Source organism: Chanodichthys erythropterus, chromosome 3 (assembly GCF_024489055.1).
Source record: "Chanodichthys erythropterus isolate Z2021 chromosome 3, ASM2448905v1, whole genome shotgun sequence".
In the NCBI taxonomy this organism is placed as follows: Eukaryota; Metazoa; Chordata; class Actinopteri; order Cypriniformes; family Xenocyprididae; genus Chanodichthys; species Chanodichthys erythropterus.
Window position 1 is genome coordinate 29,693,147 of NC_090223.1, and position 19,209 is coordinate 29,712,355.

General features: G+C 35.0%; 1 protein-coding gene and 1 long non-coding RNA gene across 2 annotated transcripts; both read left to right on the forward strand.

Moving 5' to 3' along the window:
• Positions 1-31: 31 nt before the first annotated feature.
• LOC137010753 (uncharacterized) lies at positions 32-2,996 on the forward strand. Its single transcript, XR_010893400.1, has 3 exons — positions 32-67; positions 439-522; positions 2,128-2,996. It is a non-coding gene; the product is annotated as an uncharacterized lncRNA (long non-coding RNA).
• Positions 2,997-4,829: 1,833 nt separating this feature from the next.
• Positions 4,830-18,183, forward strand: nlk1 (nemo-like kinase, type 1). The gene is made up of 12 exons (XM_067381694.1): positions 4,830-5,047; positions 7,823-8,131; positions 8,318-8,447; positions 8,537-8,592; positions 9,415-9,521; positions 10,752-10,837; positions 10,913-11,122; positions 11,714-11,815; positions 11,931-12,017; positions 12,754-12,952; positions 13,058-13,151; positions 15,246-18,183. Exons 2-12 carry the CDS (start codon positions 7,824-7,826, stop codon positions 15,292-15,294), a joined length of 1,428 nt encoding a protein of 475 aa, XP_067237795.1. The 5' UTR covers positions 4,830-5,047; position 7,823; the 3' UTR covers positions 15,295-18,183.
• The last annotated feature ends 1,026 nt before the right edge of the window (positions 18,184-19,209 follow it).

A 19,209-nucleotide genomic window follows, 5' to 3' on the forward strand; every position in this document is an offset into this window, starting at 1 on the left:
AGATGAAGCGGGGGTAATGGGTGGGAGGGGAGAAAATTGTGCAAGAGGATGAGCCTAATCTGGACAGGTGAGGATTGATATATTAAATATTCACAATATATTTGCAATCATTTTGCTGCCACATAATTGAAAGTTGCAGAAATGTTTATGCAATTTTAATTAACCCATGTCATGTTCATGTTCTGTTTCTGTTGGCTATTTTCCCATTTCTCATTAGTCTCTTTGCTTACTGATTAATTTGTTGTTCTGTTCAGCTGTGTCCTGATTAGTTCCATTTGTTTTCCTCTTGTATTTATGTATTCCCTGAGTTTCAGTCTGTTCCCTTGTCCGTTTTCATTTATACAAGTGGCTGTACATTCTGTTCTCCTGAGTTTTCCTAAATGTTATATTAAAAGACTGTTGTATTGGTATTCCTGTCGTTGTGCGCTTCCTTCACAGAGCTACATGTTAGAGCCCATTCATTTTCCTAAGGACTGATTCCATGATCTCTGCTTGTCTTGCAATTAATGGATTTTTTAAAGGGTTAGTTCACCCAAAAATGAAAATTTCTGTCATTAATTTCTCACCCTCATGTTGTTCTACACCCGTAAGACATTCGTTCATCTTTGGAATACAAATTAAGATATTTTTGATAAAATCTGATGGCTCAATGAGGCCTGCATTGCCAGCAAGATAATTTACACTTTCAAATGCCCAGAAAGCTACTAAAGACATATTTAAAACAGTTAATATGACTACAGTGGCGCCAAAAAAACTTTATTCAACAATATCTAGTGATGGGAGATTTCAAAACACTGCTTCATGAAGCCTCAAAGCTTTATGAATCTTTTGTTTCAAATCAGAGGTTCGAGCGTGAATCAAACTGCCAAAATCATGTGATTTCAGTAAACGAGGCTTCGTTACATCATAAGTGTTTCAAAATTTCAATGGTTCACGTGACTTTGGCAGTTTGATTCACGCTCCGAACCACTGATTCAAAACAAAAGCTTCATGAAGCAGTGTTTTGAAATCGCCCTCACTGAGCCATCAGATTTTATCAAAAATATCTTAATTTGTGTTCCTAACTAACCCTTTAATATTTGTATTAAGTTTGTTTCATTTCTGTGAATCAGTTCAAACTGCCATTTAAATGAATCAATTCAAAACTCTTGTTCAGTGGTTCATTTGTGTTGTCATTCAAAAATGTTCACAGAAATCCCCATCTGGCATTTTACATACACTACCATTCAAAATTGGTAATTTGGTTGAAGTCGAAGTATGCATTAATTGGATAAAAAAAATCTGTAAAAATAGCAATATTATGAAATATTATTACAATTTAAAATGACTGTTTTCTATGGTAATGTATTTTAAAAGTGTAATTTATTCCTGTGATGCAAAGTTGAATTTTTAGCATAATTTCTCCAGTGTCACATGATCCTTTAGAAATCATTCTAGTATGATTTGTAGTATGCTCAAGAAACATTTATTACTATTATTATCAATATTGAAAACAGTTGTGCTGCTTAATATTTTTCTAGAAATCATGGAAATAGAAGTCTTTGTAACATTATAAATGCCTTTACTGTGACTTTTGATCAATTTAATGCATCATTTGCTGAATAAAAACATTGATCTTTTTCAGAAAATATGACTGACCCCAAACTTTTGAATGGTAGTATACCTTAAGAAAAAAATATAATGTAATATGTGGTATACCTATGTAAATTATTAGTGCTTGTACTCATATAATATAATAATATAATTGAAAAGTAATATATATATATATATATATATATTTTTTTTTTTTTTTCTTGTCTTGTCTTCAGTCATTGAAAAAAAAAACTGTAAAAACATGCACTGATTATTTTAACTTGAGTTTTACTTGGAAACAATGTACGTGGTCAAAATGATGGTTAAAAAAAAACATCTTAAAAAAGATTAAAAATTAGCCATTGCAGAGCAAATGCATAAATACTTAGATATTTATTTTTAGCTATATCAGTACTAATGTTAAGTGATGATAAATCAGTTTTTTTGTCTTTTATATTGTCCACCTTTTTGATGTAAATGATTTATTAATAGAGGAGGAAAGTGATTGCATTCAAATCAGCATTACCAATCAAACCTCATGTTTTCTCACTCCAGGCTGCCATGGAAATGCCAACACAAAGATTGCCATGGAAACCTACCCATTACCCCACCCCTCCCGTCCACCTCAAATCTTGCTGCCACTGTGCTAGACATGAACGACTCTCAAAATAAGTTTGACTTTTGAATGAACTCAAGAAACACGACCCTGCTTCAGATTCACTTTTATGTGCAGACCGAGCAGCAAGTCTTATAATTGCTTTTCCTTCTTATTCTTTGATCTGGTCTGATGGATACACTCTAAAGGTGTTTTGAAGAAGAGCCTACAAAGATCTGATAGACGACTGGTTTGGGTGTCGCTACATTTTCCTGCAAAATCCCATTGGAGAGATCACTGGTTTTAAATGTAGGCTGTTATTAAGTGCTGTCCCAGTTCATTATTTAAAAAAAAAATCTAATGTTGAGGAATGTAGAGCACTGAGAGGAATTGACACATTATACATCCCAACCATTTCCTTATATTATACTGGCTCATATCTACATGATCTTGAAGTTCAGGAAGAGAGATCATTCCATCATAAATGATCTTGACCTGAATGACAACATTTAAGGGGATCAAATATGCCATTTCCTCTCATAATTTCCTCATTTGAACGTGGTTACAAGGATAAAATATTTATATTTGCAATGTACATAGTATATGTGAATACTACAAATGTGTCTATTGTTCATTGCCTCCTTTGATATTTTTCTCATTGATCTCGATTTTTGTTAAAAGACGTTAAACAAATGTAACAAAATGTTGATTACATTGAATAAGATCTGTAACCTATGTTTCCAATTCTGTTTGTGTTGATGCTTGTTTAACGCCAATATGTGTTGGTGTCGCTGTGCTCTTATCCTAATTAATCTCTGTATAATGAACATGCACCTAATTATACTGAATTTAACTATTGCTGTCTCGCTTGCTTCATTGAGATATCATGCGGATGTGCGTTTATCCATTTGAATCACGGTTGCTATAGTGATGGAAAGAATTGATTCTTTTGAAAGAAAACGATTTTTTTTTCTGTGAATGTTACACAACATTACTTTTTTTCAAACACCATATTTTTGTAATATGAACTATTAGATATGTCTAATGAAACTATCTATTATAAAATTAATAAACATAGCTAGTTTTAAAAACATCAAATGACTGTCCCACCTTAGAGGTCTTGACCTTTAACAATATCATAGGTCATAATATAATATTTCATGTATTTAGCTTCAGTTTTTACTGCTTTATTGGCATGGCAAATATATAATATAAAAGGTGCAAAATTAAAATGATCATAAATTAAGAAAAACTCTAATTGACAGATATTAAAAAAACATTAATATCTTTTTTAAGAATAAATATTAACATAATGGCCTGGTTTCAAAGCTTAGATTAAGCCAGGATTAGGCTTTAGTTCAATTAGGACCTTTAAGTAGCTTTTATAAACATGCATGAGAAAAAAAAAGAAGAAAAAACACATTACTGATGTGCATCTTGAGACAAAACAATGGCACTGACATTTGCCATAAGATATCTCAGTGCGAGTGGCTTTCAGTTAAAACAGCTCAAACATGCATTTTAGTCTGGGACTATCTTAAAGGGTTAGTTCACCCAAAAATGAAAATAATGTCATTAATTACTCACCCTCATGTCGTTCCACACCCATAAGTCCTTTGTTCATCTTCAGAACACAAATTAAGATATTTTTGATGAAATCTGATGGCTCAGTGAGGCCTCTATAGACAGCAATGCCATTGTAAATCTCAAGATCCATACTAAAAAACATATTTAAATCAGTTCATGTGAGTTCAGTGGTTCTATCTTAATATTATATAAAATGACAAGAATAACGAATTTTCAACAATATCAAGTGATGGCCAATTTCTTGAAGCTTTACGAATAAAATCAGTGGATCGGAGCGGCAAAGTCACATGATTTCACAGGAGATCCGAATCACTAATTCAATTCGTAAAGCTCCGAAGCAGTGTTTTGAAATCATCCATCACAAGATATTGTTGAAAAGTCGTTATTTTTTTATTTTTTTTTGGCGCACAAAAAGTATTCTCGTCGCTTTATAATGTTAAGGTAGAACCACTGTAGTCACATGAACTGTTTCAAATATGTTTTTAGTACTTTTATATGGCTCTTGAGATTTACAATGGCATTGCTGTGTAGAGAGGCCTCACTGAGCCATCAGATTTCATCAAAAATATCTTAATTTGTGTTCTGAAGATGAACAAAGGTCTTACGGGTGTGGAACGACATGAGGGTGAGTAATAAATGACATTATTTTCATTTTTGGGTGAACTAACCCTTTAAGTCTTGTCTATGAAACAGGGGGATAACTAAAAAAGCATGTAACAATTGTAGAAAATGGTTTTTACACAAATTTTATTAGGCTATTAACTGTGTTCATCAAGCTTTTATCAAGCTCAACCCTGTTACGTTACCCCAATTTTTGCAAAACAAACTATAGCATCACACAAATAAGGGTATTAAACTGTATTAGACAGTCTCAAATTATAGTAAATCTCTGACAATAAAGCTTCATTTTTTAAAGTTTCAGGCTCTGTATTTTGAACTCTATTCGACGCAGTGAGTGTATTATTAACACAAGACAAGAGTGAACGGTTAAACTGCGTCTCTCGCATTGTTTACACCGGTGGTCCTCCCCTCCCCCATACACTCATCCCTCTTTTCTTTCACTCCATCCCCCTCTCTCAACTCCTCCTTCTCCCTCACTACCGCTATTTCCAACAGCTGATTTCCAGATCAGAAAAAGAGGAACACGGCGAGACAGTTCAGGTTTGGGATCAGCAGCTGAAGCAGAAGGATTTAAAGCGAGTAGAAATGCAGGGAGAGCGCTGCGACCCGCAGCATCCGTCATGAAGATTTGAGCTCCGCCGCCGCCGCCGCTGTTGCCATCAGCTCCGAGAGGTTAGCCGCCGAGCTAAAGCTAACTTTACAAACAACTGTAGCCAATAAACCTACATTATCAGCCTTCATCACGACTTACAGCTCGCGTTTCCCTTTCTTGGTGCATTAGGAGTGATTATATTCACTTTATGTTGTAATTTTCGCTCTGAAAGCATCGTTTGTGCATATAAACATAATATATAGGTCACGGAGCAGATTAATTAGCCAGCTAGCCAGAGGTAACAGCTGGTGAGGTCGTATTAGCTGCATTATATTAGAGTTAACTGGCTTGAGAATTATATGAAATTAAAACAAAACATGTAGAAGATTGAGATATGTGTTGGCAGACTGCTGTGGTGTGTGGACTGGCTTGTAGCAGCTTAAATATTAACCTTGTAACGAGTTGTGTCATTGCAGCGTAGCTTGTTAGCTTGGATATATAGAGGAAAGAGCAGCTTGCGAACAAAGATGAGGAACAAAACTGATGCTAACTTTCCAGACGAGCTGCAAGCACCTTTTTTATTTATTATTATTATTTTTGCAGGCTGTTTAAACCGATGTTATCGATGAAGGTGCTGTCAGGCCACCGAGCGAGCACATGATTAAAGTACATCAACCTTTGGCATGCATTTGGTCTAGTAATGTTTCTGATTGATCTGCGGTGTTGCAATGCGGATGCACTGCAACTGAACACTGACTCCAAGACAATTTGTTTGTTTTGCCTAATATTTGCCAGTTTTACTTTATTTATAGTTCTTCATTGTAACTTAATTCATGTTGGGCTGGTTATTTGTTGAGGAAGTCTTTACCTTTTAATGTACCATAACATACTACCATATTGCCATGAAGACTGTTCAAACAATGATATGTTGAAAGGAATAGTCAAATATGTGTATAATATATACATTTAAGATTAATATATCTAAAAAAAAATTGTCATTATTTATTTACACACTTCATGTCATTACAAACCTGCATGTGACCCTGAATGTTAAGCCCCCAAAATGACACAAACACCATAAAAGTGGTCCATACAACTCGTACGGTATATTTCAAAGTCTTCTGAAGGAATATGATAACTTGGTGTGAGGAACAAGCTAAAAATGAAAATTATGTCATTTATTACTCACCCTCATGTCATTCCACACCTTCGTTCATCTTCAGAACACAAATTAAGATATTTTTGATGAAATCCGATGGCACAGTGAGGCCTGTATAGCCAGAAATGTCACTGAACCTCTCAAGATCCATAAAGGTACTAAAAACATGTGACTAAAAAAAAACAGTTCATGTGACTACAGTGGTTCAATATTAATATTATAAAGCGTCAAATACTTTGTGCACCAAAAAAACAAAATATCGACTTTTTTCAACAATATCTAGTGATGGGCGAGTTCAAAACTCTGCTTTATGAAGCTGTACGAATCTTTTGTTTCGAATCGGTGTTTCGGATCATGTATTAAACTGCTGAAATCACGTGACTTTGGTGCTCTGGACAACTGATTAGAAACAAAATGCTGCGTTCACGCCACCTCGTATTTACCGGAATCTTGAGATGACAACACGTGACGTTATATTCGGAGCTGTTCACATCCTCCGTCTGGGAATTCTGCGTTTCTATGGCACCACTATCAATGCCTAAATGAATCTACAGTGGCCACGTGCTACATTTCAGAAAACTCCCAGCTTACAAGCTGTAATTATGAGCTCTACGAGGATGTGAACACTTTTTACAAGCTAGAATCACGTAATTACTGGAATGATGAGATGGTGTGAATGCACCTAAATATTCATAAAGCTTCATAGCTTCATGAAGCAGAGTTTTGAACTCGCCCATTACTAGATATTGTTGAAAAGTCCTTATTGTTTTTTGGTGCACAAAAAGTATTCTCGTTGCTTTATAAAATTAAAGTAGAGCCACTGTAGTCACATGAACTGTTATAAATATGTTTTGAGTAGCTTTATGGATCTTGAGAGGTTCAGTGATATTGCTGGCAATGCAGGCCTCACTGAGCCATTGGATTTCATCAAAATGTCTTAATTTGTGTTCTGAAGATGAACGGGTGTGGAACGACATGAGGGTGAGTAAGTAATGACAGAATTTTAATTTCTGGGTGAACTAACCCTTTAAATTCACTGGGGAGAAACTACCCCGTACATTTTGATTGTCATTTTCCATCCCACATAATGAGACTTCAATTTTGTTGTTCAATTTTGACAAACATGAGAACCGATGTAGCAATGTGTCTAATGGTTACATATTTTACATGAATAAAATTTCATGTAGAGCCTGTTTTGTTCCATTTGTCTTCCATTAAAAAATAACAGGTACGAGTATGAGTAAATGATGACAGAATGTTTTGTTGTTGTTTTTGGTAATATGTCACTAAGAAATTTAGAATAATTTAGAAATTTGTGATTTTATTTACCTACTGTCGCGGTGTAGTTAAATAGTAAAATCATTTTAAAGGGATTTTTCAAAAATGAAAATGGCCATTTACTCACCCTCATGTATTACTGACTTTCCTCTGTGGAGAAGACATTTTGAAGAATGTTGGTAACCAAACAGATTTGATTCCCATTGATTTCTATTGTATGGACAAAAATACAAAGTCAGTAGCAAACTGAAATTGCTTGGTTATCAACATTCTTCAAATTATCTTATTTTGTGCTCAGCAGAAGAAAGAAATGCATACAGGTTTGGTACAACGTGAGGGTGAGTAAATGATGACAGAATTGTAATTTTTGTGGTGGACCATCCCTTTAATGATCATTTCTCACCTGTGTTTGTTCTAGGATGGCGTTCCATGGATCCACTCGGCCGACAGTGTGTGGTAACTTGTTCCCTGGATCAGATTTAGGCCACAAGTATTTTTGTGTCAACACCACGACCGGCACTACCTCAACGGGCCTCAGTGCAACACCAAATCCCACTGGACCCAACGCACCGGCTGGGACTCCCAGGCACCCGGCATCTCTCGGGGGCAGCGCAGGCGGAGGGGCGGCCATCCCGCAACCTCACAGTAACCCAGCAAGTGAGGTTCCAAGTCCAGCTGAAATGGAACCAGATCGACCTATTGGTTATGGTGCATTTGGGGTGGTCTGGTAAGTCCTGCTGTTGTCCAAACACACTGATTTATGATGACTGTCTGTCCATGTAGGCACTCTAAAGAAGTTTCTTTTATAGTTTAATACATTTTAAAATTAAATCTCAGTGGTTTTATATATTACACACTCACATTTTCTTCAGTAATGTTAACACCTAGCTACCCTGTTGCATTGCTTCGGTAGGTCTGTGACGGACCCTCGGGATGGGCGAAAGGTGGCTCTGAAGAAAATGCCGAATGTCTTCCAGAACCTGGTCTCCTGCAAACGTGTGTTCAGGGAACTCCGGATGCTGTGTTTCTTTAAACATGACAACGTAAGTTTTGCGGGCTGAAAAGGGAATCATGCATTCATGAGTTTTAGAATTTGTTTGTTTTTTGTAATGATGGAAATTTGCTTTGGCAGGTGTTGTCTGCCCTTGACATTCTCCAACCTCCACAAATCGACTGCTTTGAGGAGATGTATCCTTCAGACCCACATTTCGCCTAAATCTCTTCCCCTCTGAATCTTTTCTCTTTATTTATTATTTCTATTCATGCCTATGTAATAATGTGATTAAGTAATTGGCTTGCCTCCATTAGTAGTAGGTGACTGTAAATACCATGTTCCTACTGGTATAACGTTATACCACAGTGTATGTATTTGCATTCTATCACTAGCTATGTTTAAATCCAAAGTTGTGAATATAACTTAATAAAGCTTTTTTTTTTTTTTTTTTCTCGATGCATTATCCAAAAATGTGGATCATACTTTTTTACATTGAAAACATAAAGCAGCATAAACATGGAGAAATGCCAGATCAGAACTGATGTAAAGAGTTTAGTTGTTTTCAGAGCAACTTGCTATATTAATATAGAGTGTAACTTGTATATGTGAGTTGGAAATTGTAGTCTTACAATACAAATTTTTCTGTCTAGTATGTTTAACTCCAGTGCAGCATAATGTGAAGCTTTTTTGCACATAACAAATTAATTTGTTATGAATATCCTGGTTTGCATCCAAAATGAATACCTCACCAAGCACCAAATGCAAGTGAAAATTAGCTTTGGCGAGTAAATAAACCTGTTATTTGCCAGCTGGAAAACTAACTGTGTTAATATATTTAACAGATGTATGGCTAGATTTTTTTCAATTCACATGCCATTGATGATATAAAATAATGTGTTGATATTTTCTTTTTTTCCCCTGCTAGTTTCCATCTTGTGCTCTCATGGTAGAACTTGCTATTGTGTCTGTAGATGTTTTGCAGGTCAGTTATGATCTTAACTGGGTCTGTGGTGTAGATACGTGATCACTGAGCTCATGCAGAGTGACCTACATAAAGTCATCGTTTCCCCTCAGCCTCTCACCACCGATCACATCAAGGTGTTCCTCTACCAGATACTCAGGGGTGAGTTCACATGGCCATATGTTACTTTGGGATTATAATTTAAAAAAATATATGTTTTTTTTTTATTTTGGGGATCAGGATTATTTAATCAGGACAGATGAGAGTTTGGTATGTTTTGTGCCTGTCTTGCAGAATGGGATTATGTTTGACCTTGTAATCGGCCTAGAAAACTTTAATCTTATGTTCTGAAAATAAAATTTGTTAACAAAATCCTACTGAACTGTTAATCTTGTTTGAGGCAGTTTTGACTCGTTGCTGGAGGAGTCAAATGAATCTTCTTGCTGAGACTGTTTGTTTATAATGAATCTGGAGTAGATATGACAATACTAATATTAATGGTATTATACTCTTAAAGTTTTGGATTGGAAATATATTTTAAAAGATATTTTAAGCATCTCTAATGCTTAGCAAGGTTGCGTTTATTTGATCAAAAGTACATTGAAACAGTAATATTGTGAATTATTATTACAATTTAAAACCTTTTGTTTTTTATTATATTATAATTTCAAAATATAATTTATTCTTGTGATGGCAAAAATTATTCTAATATGATGATTCAATGTTAAAAACAGTTGTGCTACTTATTATTTTTGTGGAAACCATGACGCTGTTTTCATGATTCTTGGATAGAAAGTTCAAAAGAACATCATTTATTGGAAATATATATTTATTTAATATTTTATATACATTTAATATTTAATATTTTATATATATTTTATATATAAAAAAAAAAAAATTAAAAAAAAAAAATATATATATATATATATATTTTTTTTTTTTTTCTTTGTCTGGTCTGTAGGCTGCATCTTTGCTGAGTTGCTGGGCCGGCGTATTCTTTTCCAGGCTCAGGGCCCCATAAAATTACATTTTGCCTGGCAAATAAATAAATGTATTTTCTTTACTTGATGTGAAATAAGGTAATAACTTTTAGGGGTCTTTTTATTAATATGAAAAAGAGTCAGATCCTCCTTTTTTCTTTCTGCATTTTCTCTTTTAGGAGGATTTGTTTTCCATGCCTGCCTTCCAACTTTATCCATGACACAATTTTTGTTTTGTACAACCAAGCTTGTGGAGACACAGCACCTTTAATAACATGGGTGTTGGTATTAGCAAGTGCAGGAAGTCTTGGGTTTCCTAGTCAGTAGTTGGTGTTTGCTCATGTTGTGTGATATGTTAGTATTGTTCCTCCTATTGATGTCCTTAATGAGGCATCCTCTCTCTATCTCTCAGGGCTGAAGTACCTGCACTCTGCAGGCATTCTGCACCGAGACATCAAACCAGGGAACCTGCTGGTCAACAGCAACTGTCTGCTTAAGGTAACTGTCTGCTCAAATGTACTCAGTCAAATAATAATGGCAAGATGAGTAATGGCACTTTTCCTTCTCATTTAGATTTGTGACTTCGGCCTGGCACGAGTGGAGGAGCCAGATCCTTCTCGTCACATGACCCAGGAGGTGGTGACGCAGTATTACCGTGCTCCGGAGGTTCTGATGGGATGCCAGCATTACACTTCAGCTATAGATGTCTGGTCTGTAGGCTGCATCTTTGCTGAGTTGCTGGGCCGGCGCATTCTTTTTCAGGCTCAGAGCCCCATACAACAGGTAATGACTTACGCTACCGTTCAAAAATTTGGAGCCAGTAACATTAATTTTTTTTTTGTATACTTTTAATCTGAAAGGATGCATTAAATTGATTAAAAGTGACTTTCACCTTGTCAAATAAATGCTCTTCTTTTGAAATTTCTCTTCAAAAAATCCTGGGGAAAAAAAACTCATGTTTACACACAAATATCAAGCAGTGCAACTTGCCAACATTGCTAATAATAATAAATGTTTCTTGAGCATCAAATCAGAATGATTTCTGAAAGATCATGTGACACTGAAGACTGGAGTAATGATGCTGAAAATTCAGCTTTGCCTTCATAGACATAAAATAAATTTTTAAAACATATTAGTAGACCCTTAATTTAAATTGTAATCATTTCACAATATTAGTTTTACTGTATTTTTCATCAAATAAATGCACTCTTGGTGAGCATAAGAGACTACATAATTTTAAATGGCAGTGTATAATAAAGGGCAATCTTTAATATACAATAAAATTTCTAAAATCTTTCTAAAATTTAATTTATTTTGTTAACTTGATTTTGAAACCTCCCTCGCTCAGTTCCTCCTCCTCTCTTTTTCTCTCAGTTGGATCTGATCACTGATCTTCTCGGGACTCCTCCTCTTTCTGCCATGGCATCTGCGTGTGAAGGAGCTCGAGCGCACATTCTTAGAGGACCCCACAAACCAGTTCTGTACCCTCTCATCCAGTGATTTATTAGTCTTTAAAAATGTAATGTTTGAATATATCCTCAATTCAAATGCAATGTTCTAACTTTTCTACTTTTTGCTTTTTCTCCCTTAGCCATCATTGTCTGTTCTGTACATGTTGTCAGATGGGGCGACACATGAAGCTGTTCATCTTTTGTGCCGCATGCTAGTTTTTGATCCAGTGAGTATGATGTATACATTTTGACATTTTGTGGTAATTTTTTTAATAGCCTACACTTAAAATAATAGTTCATTTTAGTCAATATACATATCATAACATTCATCCTTAAATGCTTGACTCTCACAAAACTTTTATTTTCACAAAATGCTTTTTATTGTAATGAATACTAAATATATAAATAAACAAATTAGAGTAATTAGAATATAGTGAATCATTATCATCATTGAATAAAAGTAAAATGATCTAAGATGTCGGTAAGAATTTTTTATTTTTTGGGGGGGGGAAGTTTCTTATGCTCACATAGGCTGCTTTTATTTGATAGTAATATTTTGAAGTATTACAATTAATACGTTTTCCATTTTAATATATTTTTACTCTTATTAATGATGCATTTTTTTTTCAGAATTGTTTGATTGTTTAAAAGAACAACATTTAGAAATAGAAATCAACATTATAAATGTCTTTACTTATAAATGTCACTTTTGATCAATTTAATGTGTCCATGCTGAATATAAGTATTAATTTCTTTAAAAAAATAGAAAATAAAAATCTTACTGACCTCAGACTTTTGAATCGTAGTGTAAACTTCATGTTCTTTTATATAAAATTATAGTTATTTTGTATTTATATATCTTTTATTTATTTATTTATTTATATGTATTTGTATGTCATATTATTTTATAGTGAAAATGACTGTTGTTGTTATAATTATTATTCTGTGTGTTTCCATCTATAGGCCAAACGCATCTCGGGCAGCGATGCTCTGTCTCATCCATATTTGGATGAGGGTCGTCTGCGGTACCACACCTGCATGTGCAAGTGCTGTTACTCAGTGCCCAGCGGGAGGGTGTACACCCGAGACTTCGAGCCGCCTGCGGATCGACCTTTCAGCCACAACTATGAGCAGAGCATGCACTCTGTCTGGCAGGGCAAAGGTGACACTCTTTTTATCACTCTGGCCCTTTGTTATAATATTAAACTTCATCTTCTTTTGACATGAAGGACCTATTTTGATGACCCGTTTTCTCTGTTCATCTCAGAGCTCATCCATCGTTTTATAACGGAGCACCAGCAAGGCAAACGAGTGCCTTTGTGTATCAATCCCCAGAGTGCAGCCTTTAAAACCTTCATTAGGTCAGTACAAGGATATGCGTTTTCTGACAAACCTTTTTCAAATGCATTCACTCAAAATGAACAATGACATTGATATATTATTTACTATTATTTTAAATGTCTGGTGTTAATACCGATATCTAAAAAGCAGGGTGGCCTCTCTAAAAAGATGTAATATAAGTCTAAGGTGTCCCCTGAATGTGTCTGTGAAGTTTCAGCTCAAAATAGCCCATAGATTTTTTTAAATTAATTTTTTAACTGCCTATTTTGGGGCATCATTACAAATGAGCCGATTCAGGGCTACTGGCCCTTTAATTCTCGTGCTCACCGTCCACGGAGCTCGTGCTTGCCTTGAACAGTGCATAAACAAAGTTTACACAGCTAATATAACCCTCAAATGGATCTTTACAAAGTGTTCGTCATGCATGCGGCATGCTTGCGTCGGATTATGTGAGTATTGTATACTGTTATATTGTTTACATTTGATTCTGAATGAATTTGAGGCTATGCTCCGTGGCTAAAGCTAACATTACACACTGTTGGAGAAATTTATAAAGAATTAATTAATTATGAATTATACAGACTGCAAGTGTTTAAAAATGAAAATAGCGACGGCTCTTGTCTCTGTGAATACAGTAAGAAACGATGGTAACTTTAACCACATTTAACAGTATATTAGCAACATGCTAACAAAACATTTAGAAAGACAATTTACAAATATCACTAAAAATATCATGATATCATGGATCATGTCAGTTATTATTGCTCCATCTGCCATTTTTCGCTATTGTTCTTGCTTGCTTACCTGGTCTGTTGATTCACCTGTGCAGATCCAGACATTACTGGCTGCCCTTGTCTAATGCCTTTCATAATGTTGGGAACATGGGCTGGCATATGCAAATATTGGGGGTGTACATATTAATGATCCCGACTGTTACGTAACAGTTGGTGTTATGTTGAGATTCGCCTGTTGTTCTGAGGTCTTTTAAACAAAAGAGATTTATATAAGAAGGAGGAAACAATGGAGTTTGAGACTCACTGTATGTCATTTCCATGTACTGAACTCTTGTTATTTGACTATGCCAAGATAAATTCAATTTTTGATTCTAGGGCACCTTTTAAAAAATATAACTGACTGTTTATGAGAATACTTGCCGAGAAGGGTATTTTAACATAATTTTGTTTTTGTGTCCAAAGATCAAGCGCAAAGAGACGCGAAAGAGGAATGTGTTCTGAAACGCGCCTCTCTCTGTGCGCGCTCGCTTCGGGTGTGTGCAGCTATGTGCACAATCAAGTTCTCTTTCGCCTCGTCTTGTGTTCAAATGGTTTAAAATCACTTGAATGTGTAAATTAATAAAGAAACTGATAAACTTTCACTCTATGATGGTTAAACTTAGCAATTAATTTGTGAATCATATGTTTTGTCATTAATTATTCCCCCTCATGTTGTCCCAAAACTGTAAGACTTCGGTTCATCTTCAGAACACAAATGAAGATATTTTTAATAAAATCTGTCAGATTTATTTCCCTCCATCGACAGTCCACGCCAGTACCACTTTGATGCTTCAATAAGTTTATAAAGAGATGGTAAAACTAATCCATATGAATTGCGTTTTAGACCAAATTTTCTAGAGAGACTGGATCACTTTATATGATGAACAGATTGAATTTAAGTTTTTATTCACATATAAACTCTGATCAGAGAACACGAACAAAAGCTCAACTGAACTTGCTTGATGCGCGAGAATAAACCTCATTGGTTCTCGCACGTCACGCAAGCTTGCTTAAGCTTCCGTTTATCATAACTGATGTGTGCATTGATGAATGTTTATATGAGAATAAAAGCCTAAATATAAATTGATCGTGTGAAATTTGGACAAAACCGCTCAATTCACATGGATTAGTTTTTCGATCTCTTTATGAGCGTTTTGAAGTGTCAAAGTGGTAGCTGCATAGCTGTCAATGGGGGGACAGAAATTTCAGATTTCATTTAAAATCTCTTCATTTGTGTTCCGAAGAACGACATGAGGGGGAGAATTTAAATTTTTTTGAGTGAACTAACTAAATGTTTCTTTTGCTGTCCTAAGTCTTTCTTTTTCTTTATTTCTATATCAGATCCACAGCATGGCATTCATCAAAAGTATCAAGAAAAGAAGAGAGATGAGGGATGAGGTGGATTCTGGGAAATGTGGATCATAGGATCAAGCTTGCGTTGGAGATGTCTGAAGGATCACATGCTTTTGAACGCATTCTCAGCACTCTTTCCAAGAGAGTTTCTCAGAAAAACATCTTTTCCAGTTCCACTTTCACAACACTGATGAATAATGCTTCTGATGCTGCTGAGAACAGTTTTATACTGACTGTGTGCTTGAGGATTATGGGAAATAGAGTTTTCCACAGGAAAAAAAAGAAAAAAAAAGAAAAGAAAATCTCATGGAATTTTGTTGAATTTTGACTAAATGAGCCAACGTCAATGTTGTGCAATACAGATATCTGGAATAATGCAAATCACAAGACTGCGCTGACCGTGATCTTACTAACAGATGAGATGACAGTGCCCACAAGTCCACAGCATCACCCACGCGGCCATCTTTAATCCGTGGTGTACCTCCAAATTCTGTCGATTTAGACTTTTATCACTGTGGTCCTTTTGCGGGTTCTTAGGTTTTATTCTTAAAATTCTGATAACCAAAAGTTCTTCTCAAGTCTTCTTTCTTTGTTACTGCTTCCTCATTCAAACGAATGCTTTCTGTTCGATATCACGCATACTTTCTCTAAGATATTTTTTTCCCGTACTGTTATTTTCATGTAATGTAGTTTTTTTTTGGGGAGTTGTGTTGTGCAGATTCCTCTATTTCTTATGAAGCATCCTGTGCAAATGATCCTTGAGCAAATGCATTAGTTTTAGAGTTGTATTAGAACGCTGTATAGGGGTGATGGCGTCTCGTGTGCAGATGGACGTACATTTTTATCTGAGGAACGTAGGTACTGTGCTGTTCCCGCCTGAAGCATCTTCCCAAAGGTCCCGGCCCTCCTCCTCCTCCTCCCTCCTAGGACCAAACGAGATTGATATCAGTATCCTGCTCTCTGATTGGGCGAGGCTCTGTAGGCAGAGAAGATGGATTGAATCGTATTTATTTTCGCTTTTTAATTTATTGTCGTCTTGTCCAACTTGTTCGGTGTTTGTGTTAGGTGGACCAGGTGTGTGGGTTTCATGGCGGCATGAGCGAGCCATCTGGTCCGTGCGTGTTTTTAAAAACTGTGCGGTTTCGGCGAGTTTAGGGATTGTGCAGTGTTGTACCTTTTTGAATATTTCATTACCTCAACTGGCCCTCAGTTCACTGGGCTTGTGTGTGTATAGACTGAACCCAATCATTTATCAAAAAAAGTACTGTAATGCAGCCAAATGACGCCAAGTGTGTGCGAAGCTGCTCCACTGGGCGGCAATCTCTCCCTGAAATGTTTCTGAATCGATCTGCTTTTCTTTTTCCTTCAGAGCGAGGGATTGTTGGGACGATGGCTGATGGGTGAGTTTTAGATGCTTGTTGGGGAAAAAAAGCTGCTGTTTTGTGTAATACCTCCCTGACTCATTTGTAAAAGTAACAAGTCTAGAGCTCAGGTTTCATATTATACAATATGGACTAGACTGTAGACACTGTAGACGTGGATCCAGGCAGAGTTACTGTATACAAGCAGTTGTTGGTGCTCTCTGGGTTTATTGCAGAAGGCTGAATACTCAAATGCCCAGTACTGTAGATGTTTGCCTCCTACCAGCAGGTGGCAACAAAAGCGTAGGGCACGATTGGATGCATCAAGGCTGTTCCTCATCAGTAATGTCTCTCAGTGCATGTGTGTATGGACTTCACTTGGATTTGCAAATTGCAGTGCATTAGGAGTTTTATTTTAGAAACTTTTTAAATGTGCTGTTGCTATTTAATTTTATTATAGGAACATGTTCTTTTTAGGCTTTGTTTTCATGTATTGTGACCAATTCTTTTAGGTTTTGGTTTTATTTTTTTTTTGTTTTTATTGACCACTTTTGCTATTGTGTTGGTAGAAAAACTAGCAAAATAGTGGCTGGAATGAAGATCAGTGGATTGGTTTAGTCATTTTCATCTTAACCGACTGCCAAGCAGAAAGTTAACTTTTTTTTTTTTTTTAGTAAATAGTGAATTTCCTTTAGTCGTAGGATAATAGATGTTAGACATTTTTAAGATGAAACTGAAAACTTGATATTCGTGTTAATGACTATTATGGCTTTGATAATATGATTGAACAGTTGTTTTTAAGATGGTTATTATTTCTTGTTATCTGTTTTATTAGATTTTTCTTTTCTTTCTTTTTTGTCTTTGCATTTTAGAAGAAAAAAATGTTTTTGGACTTTGTGTTCCCAACAAATACTTGAAGTTTTTAACGTAAAAAAAGAGAAGTGGATTTGGATAAAATAGACATTAAAGAGACAGACACTGGAAACCTTGCCTCTGCATCTTATTGGCTTGTCAACACAATTGCATTCCAGTTCAAGGACATGCCTATATTTCACTTACAAAGATTTGAAGAGGTTTTAATGTTCATGTTGTTTTTTTACAATTATTTCAGCATGAAATGAAAATTCTCTATTTTCTAAATGCATATTGTTGAGCTTATTTTGTGAACAATTTGTGCATGTTTTTTTTTTTTTTTTTTTTTTTGACCTTGTAATGTTTAAAAAACAATACGTATGTCACAATACTTTGATTTCATTGTGACTTTAAAGTTAAGTGATTTTTAAAAGATCTACTCTAAAAAAATATATATATATATATATATATATATATATTAGTTTGTTAGTCAGTTGATCATGGCACACTAATTGTTATTTATAAACATGTTTGTTCAAGGAGGATCTTCTAGAATAGTTTCACATGACAAACATAAATATAGGAAACTGGTAACAAGTCAGCAGACTCTTAAAAAAAAATAAAATCCTTATGACCAAGGGCCTCATGTATACAAGGCTTTGTGTATGTTTCATCCTAAATGTATATGTACACAAGTTTTTAGATTTGTAAAGCCATATATATGTCAGAATCTGCACCTGGTTCACTTGATTTAAGTATATGTGTAAGCTTTGTCACTTTTTCCCTGAAGTAACCATGGCTTAGGATACCTTGCCTTGTGACCATATCTCCATAAAATTTCCATATGCATATTGCCTTCCAGACCAAAAAAAAAAAAAAAAAATTATATATATATATAATATATAAAAAATGCACATATTTCTGGTGAAAGCTTAGATCTAACCATCTTTCCCATCAGGAATACTGCATATTATAAAAGTAAAAGAAAAAAAAATTGATACAGATTGCAGGAGTCTCCTGCAGTATTTTTGGTAAATGTATAAATGAAAGGGTTTGATGTATATATAGAAAATTTTCATTTATAACTGCGAATGCAGACATTGCTGAGAGCTTAGATCTAACCATCTTTCCATCAGGAATATTGCATATTATAAAAGTAATGAAAAAAGAAATGTGAAGTCCGCACACTGAAAATAACTGCTCTAATAAATAATTTATTAAATAATGCAACGTTTCGATCCACAGGTCTTCATCAGGCACAATATAATATATTATAAAAGTAGAAATATAATGTGATGTGAAAGACTAATTTGTGCTGCATACCAACATTCTGTCATGTCAGGAACTGTATATTTTGTTAACAAAAGTAATATATGTAATTAATTTGCTTAGTAAGATAGCGTTTTAAGGAAATGAAATGTTTTATTATGTATTAGTAGTATGTTTCTTTTTATCACAGATTTATTTATTTTTTTTAAATTAGCAAAATATTGTCAGATATGTAGATGGAGTAAATAGGCAGCTATTCATATCATCATCCCCGTTTTTTAAAAACCTTACACTCTGTAAGCGTGTATTGGGCAAATCATAATAATTTTGTCAGCAAAATATTGATAATTCTGCATGTTTAGTACACGGACTGCTGAAACAATGAAAAGACGTCGGACCATTAATAGTTAATGCGGTCGTACACTATCAGGTCACTTTGTTTTTACTCGCCATTGGTCAGATTTACTGTC